Source organism: Pipistrellus hanaki, assembly GCF_964339955.1.
Source record: "Pipistrellus hanaki genome assembly, chromosome: 17".
NCBI classification, from domain to species: domain Eukaryota; kingdom Metazoa; phylum Chordata; class Mammalia; order Chiroptera; family Vespertilionidae; genus Pipistrellus; species Pipistrellus hanaki.
Window position 1 is genome coordinate 43,080,525 of NC_140519.1, and position 6,000 is coordinate 43,086,524.

General features: G+C 45.3%; 1 protein-coding gene across 1 annotated transcript in view; it reads right to left on the reverse strand.

The window, feature by feature from the left end:
* The window catches only part of TMEM67 (transmembrane protein 67), a 37,575-nt gene extending 36,210 nt beyond the window's left edge, over positions 1 to 1,365 (reverse strand). The window contains exon 1 of the mRNA XM_084864694.1: positions 1,098 to 1,365. Within this exon, the coding sequence (XP_084720820.1) occupies positions 1,098 to 1,323 (226 nt within the window). The 5' untranslated portion in view covers positions 1,324 to 1,365. The remainder of the gene's footprint in view (positions 1 to 1,097) is intronic.
* Positions 1,366 to 6,000: the final 4,635 nt, after the last annotated feature.

The following is a 6,000-nucleotide window of genomic DNA, read 5'->3' on the forward strand; positions in this document are numbered from 1 at the left end:
TTTTTTTTTTACAGAGAAGAAGAGAGGGAGATAGATTTAGAAACTAGATTTAGAAACATCAATGGAGAGAGAATCATCGATCAGCTGCCTCTTGCACACCCCCTACTGGGGATGTGCCCGCAACCAAGGTATATGCCCTTGACAGGAATCGAACCCGGTACCTTTCAGTCCGCAGGCCGAGGCTCTATCCACTGAGCCAAACCGGTTTCAGCAGTGTTTGACTTTTTTTTTTTTTTTTTTTAATATATTTTATTGATTTTTATACAGAGAGGAAGGGAGAGAGATAGAGAGTTAGAAACATCGATGAGAGAGAGTCATCGATCAGCTGCCTCTTGCACACCCCCTACTGGGGATATGCCCGCAACCAAGGTACATGCCCTTGACCGGAATCGAACCTGGGACCCTTCAGTCCCCAAGCCGACGCTCTATCCATTGAGCCAAACCGGTCCCGGCGTGTCTGACATTTTTAAAAGTAAGATAGCTCTGGCGGGTTTGGCCCAGTGGATAGAACACCAGCCTGTGGACTTAGGGGTCTCAGTTTCGATTCCGGTCAAGGGCATGTACCTTGGTTGCAGGCACATCCCCAGTAGGGGGTGTGCAGGAGGCAGCTGATCGGATGTTTCTCTTTCATTGACGTTTCTAAATCTCTATTCCTCTCTTTCTCCACTCCTCTCTGTAAAAAAAAAAAAATCAATAAATAAAAAAAAATCAATAAAATATATATTTAAAGAAAAGAAAGGTAAGATAACCGGTTATCACAGTCCCCAAGGGCTAATCTGCATTCCCTCCCCGACCTGTGCTGTCACTGCTCCTCTGGACCTCAGATGACCTCTCCATTGTTTCCTACTTTCGCTAGGCCGCTTTCCAGGTGCTCCCTGCAGACCCAGGGGCTGCGGGGGAGGGGACCCCGGCGCCAAGTGGCGGATTCGGGGGCGGGGGTTCCCTAAACCGCAATCCTCCAAGGAAATCCGCCCTGGCGTTGGCGGTTAACTTCCCAGACACACTCTTCCCGCAGACGAAAAGGTGTTCCAGCGGCCGGGGCCGAGCACCGCCGCCGGCCGGGGTGTCAGTTTGGCCGGGGCCCTCCAGCAGCTCACCTCGGGCGTCCTGCCTCTGGTGGGCTCCGCACGGCGCGCAGGCGAGCGCGGAGATATCGAAGAACTGGTGGGGGCCGCAGGCCTCGGGCTGCCGGAGAGGGAACGAGAAGGTCTGGGCCTGTGAGACGCGAGGGAGGACCCCCTGGAGGAGCACAGCCACAGCCGCCACCGCCCAGCCGGACCCGAGAGCCATCGCTGCCCGAGCCTGGCAGCGGCCGGTCACCATGGAGCCGACGCCGGCGGTACACCGACTCCAGCGCCCCGTCAGCCTTTGCGGCGGCGACTCTGCGAGCCGATTGGACCACTCCCGCCGGGGGTTCCGGAAGTGCCTGCTGGGTTGCTAAGTAACCAAAGCCGCGGGCTGCTGGGTTGCTAGGTAACTGAAAAGGATGGTCCTGAAAAGGATGGGCTGGGGGTGCGCTAACCCTGAAGCCTGGCAGGGAGGCGCGCTCTTTAAAAAAGGTTTGTTTCAAACTCTGGGACGGGATCCACAGGCGGGACGCGAGATCGGTTTGGAGGTCGGGAAATAAAATGCCACCCGAGAGAAAAGAGTAGATTACATCTGACAAATTAAAATTATTGTTTCAGCCAAAACGGTTTGGCTCAGTGGATAGAGCGTCGTCCTGCTGACTGAAGGGTCCCAGGTTCGATTCTGGTCAGGGGCATGTACCTTGGTTTCGGGCACATCCCCAGTGGGGGGGTGTGCAAGAGCCAGCTGACTGATGATTCTCTCTCATCGATGTTTCTAACTCTATCCCTCTCTCTTCCTCTCTGTAAGAAATCAATAAAATATATTTTAAAAATAAATAAAAGTATTATTTCAGCCCTAGCCGGGTTTGCTCAGTGGAGAGAGCATTGGCCTGGGACTGAAAGGGTCCCAGACCGAACATTCCAGCTTGCGGGTTAGATCCCCAATAGGGGGCATGCAGGAGGCAGCCAATCAATGATTCTCTCTCATCACTGTTGTTTCTCTCTCTCCCTCTCCCTTCCTCTCTGAAATCAATAGAATTAATTATACCCTGTTTCCCTGAAAATAAGACAGTGTCTTATATTAATTTTTGGTCCCAAAGATGCGCTAGGTCTTATTTTCATGGGATGTCTTATTTTTCCATGAAGAAGAATACGGTACACATTTATTGTTAAATGAAAATAAAGGAAATTTATTACCTGTATACGGTACGGTAGTACGGTAGTTGTCAACACAAACCAGACAAACTGTGAATCCTACCGTATCAAGAATTTACTCATTTATTCGATGACAATCATGTCATCATCTTCTGGAACATCATCATAACAATCCAATTCCTGAATTTCCTGGTGAATTTCTTGTGACTCCATTTCTTTCAGAATCAGTGGACCAAATCTCTCATGTTTAGCAATAGCACTGTCTTGTCAAGGTAGCCTGCTTGCAGTGCATTTGCAATGCAACTGTCAGTGATTTTCTCCCATGAATTCTTCACCCAAGTCACAACTTCTTGCAGTTTAGGTTTCACAAAGTTTCCACACTGATTTCTCTCCATTCTATTTTCAATGTAGTCATTAATTTCCATGACCCTAGCGACCAGTTTACGGTAAATTAATTTTCATTCTGAGGCAGAGCCTGGGGGGCCTTATTTTAGGGGGATGCCTTATATTTCACTCAGAAGGAAATCTGTAAGTAGGTCTTATTTTCGGAGGATGTTTTATTTTCGGGGAAACACGGCATATATATATATATATAGATAGATAGATAGATAGATAGATAGATATAGATATAGATATATATTAAGGTGACCAGACGCTTTTGGTGGGATAGTCCCTATTTTTAACAATTTGTCCCACGTCCCACAGCATTTTTAAAAAGCTAGGGAACGGTGGGAGAACGGGAAGGGAATATATGGTTTTCGGCGGCCATGTGGCTATTTAGCCAGGATATGAGTTTTATAATATTTTTGTTAATTTTATAATGTTAAACTTTAATAATAACAAATAATTGTTGAGAACTGATTATCAAAGTTCGCACTGTTGATCAGTTGTTAGAATTCGACCACCATTGTTTGGACTTAATGAACAATGGCACTTTTTTGGGATTGGCAATGACGAAAACATTTTGTAACTGTCTCTCAGATGATACACATCATACTGCGTGCTAGTAAGCTAGTTAAACAAGTGGTGTCATTACAAATCAGCTATTCAGATAATTTACGTAAGTAATTTATTTATTTCATAAATACATAAATTTTCTTGAATTTAGCAGACAGTACTCGTATTATTTATATTTTATAGTGGCGGCAAAAAGTCTAGTGCTGGCCTTGAAAGTAACACAACTATACATAATTTTTATTTATTTATTATATTTGTAAATTGTATTTATGTTGAAATTTTAAAAAAAGATATTACAATACTATTTTTGCATTCTATAAAAATTTTTGTTGCTCCATATAGACCAAATTTTAAATCAAGAACACGCACCCCCCCACCCCCAACCCCCGGTCAATGGTATCCTGCTTTACCAATGTTAAAATCTGATCACCTTTCTTTACTAGTGTTTCTTCTTGTGAATTAATATTAACAATATTATCATTCTGGAGCATTTCTTTCGAGTGCTTTCTATTTTATTTTTTAAGTACAATTTTCATTTTTTTCCCCAGGGAACTTTTCTTCAGTCTTTAAGGACTTAACTCCTTACATTGGTGGAGGTCATGGGGCAGCATCTGCAGGGTGCTAACTCAGTGTGGAGGTGTTTGTCCTTCCAGACCTCACAAGAATGATTCCTGACTACTGTATCTTGCTGTGAATGACATGACACACCGTAATGTAGTTTCGAGTACAGCTTGGGAAGCACATAAGCATTGAAGATACTTATTTTGCAAATGTCTCTAAGGACTGTGGCCTGTACCGTGTTTCGAATGACAAACTTCTTTAAAAAAAAAAATCTATCTATCTATCTATCTATCTATCTATATGTTGATCTTTAGAAAGAGAGGAAGGGAGAGGGAGAAAGAGAAACATTGATGTGAGGGTGAAACATTGGTAGGCTGTCTCCTGCATGTCCTCCATTGATGGAAATCAAGCCTGACACCTGGGCATGTGCCCTGACTGGGAATCGAACCAGCAACCTTTCCATGCACAGGATGATGCCCAACCACCTGAGCCACACCCGCCAGGGCTCGAATGACAAACTTCTTAATGACCTCATCCCTGGGTGCAGCTGGTGCAGTGAATAGGCTGCACATGGCCATGGCCTGTTTTGGCGCAACCATTGTTCCTTCTTTTCTTGGTTATCTTAGAATCAGGGACCCAGGGGAGCTCCTTTGTACACTTTTGAAAGGGAGTCTGCCTCGGAGGACAGAATCCCCTTCCTTTATCACAGAGGACAGGCACACCTCATTTCATCGCACTTCGCTTTTTTTTGTGTGTGTGTGTGTGTGCTTAGCAGCTATTATTTATTTAAGAAATACATTTTGCAAGGCTATATATAGCTGCCATAGGTAGTGATTCCTAATGGATCTGGGAAAAACCTTCTAGGAAGGATTCACCATTCTAGATGCTATTGAGAACGTTCATGATTCATGGGAAGACGTCAAAATATAAATTATATGAAGTTCGTGAGAGATTGAGTCCAACCCTCATGGACGACTTTGAGGGGCTCACGAGTTCAGGGGAGGAGGTAACTGCAGATGTGATGGGAACAGCCAGAGAGCAGGAATTAGGAGTGGAGCCTGAAGATGTGACCGAACTGCTGCATCTCATGATCAGACTTTAATGCATGAGGAGATGCTGCTTATGGGTGAGCAAAGAAAGGAGCTTCCTGTGATGGAATCTGCTGGTGAAGATGTTGTGAAGATTGCTGAAATGACAACAAAGGATTTAGAATGTGACATATGCTTATTTCATAAAGCAGCAGCAAGGTTTGAGAGGACTAACTCCAATTTGGGAAGAGGGTGAGTAAAATGTTATAAAACAGTGATAGATCCTCCCTTCCCCCAACTGATGGATGGAGTATGATGTAAACTGCACCTGAGGCCTGGGCATTCCTGAGCCAGGCACCTTCTATGGACTGTACATTGAACCACCAATCAGCACCTGCCACATACCCTAAGCCCCTGATTCCTAAGTACCTAAGTGCCTAATCCTGTGCCTTATATGAAACCACCAATCAGCGTGTGCTGAGTACCCTAAGCCCCATCCCTTCCCTTTCCTCCCCTCAAAAGGCGCCTTCACCCCTGCACATGTGCTCTCTACCTTTGCAAGGCAGCCCGGCAGGGGTCCTTCTCCTCTAATAAAGCCTGTAGTCCTGGTTTTCGGACCTCTGTCTCGTCTTTCAAACAGCATTCCATGCCACAGACAAGTCACACATGAAAGGAAGTGTCAGTTGATGTGGCCAACTTCATTGTTGTTTTAAGAAATTGCCACTGACACCCTAACCGTCAGTAACCACCACCTGATCCGTCAGCAGCTATCAATATAGAGGCAAGACCTTTGTTAACATAAAAAAACAACACATTCACCCTCGCAGGTTTGGCTCAGTGAACAGAGCATCGGCCTGTGGATTGAAAGGTCCTGAGTTTGACTTCAGTCCGGGGCTCATGCCAAGGTTGAGGGCTTGGTCCCCAGTGGGGGGTGTGCAGGAAGCAGCCAATTGGTGGTTGTTTCTCATCACTGATGTTTCTGTCTCTGTCTCCCTCTCACTTCTTTGAAATCAATGAAAATATATTTAAAACAAAACATAAAAACACATTCAAACCTGTAAAATATTGTGGGGTCGAACCCTGGGTTCAAAATAAAGACCACCGGAGGCTGATGATTGATTAAAGAAAGCAGGCAAAGATTTATTGAAAAACTGGCCAGGACGGCAGCAAGAGCACCAGACGCAGGTGGAGTCCACATGACCGCACTGTTCCAGGTGTAGGCAGTCTTTTTA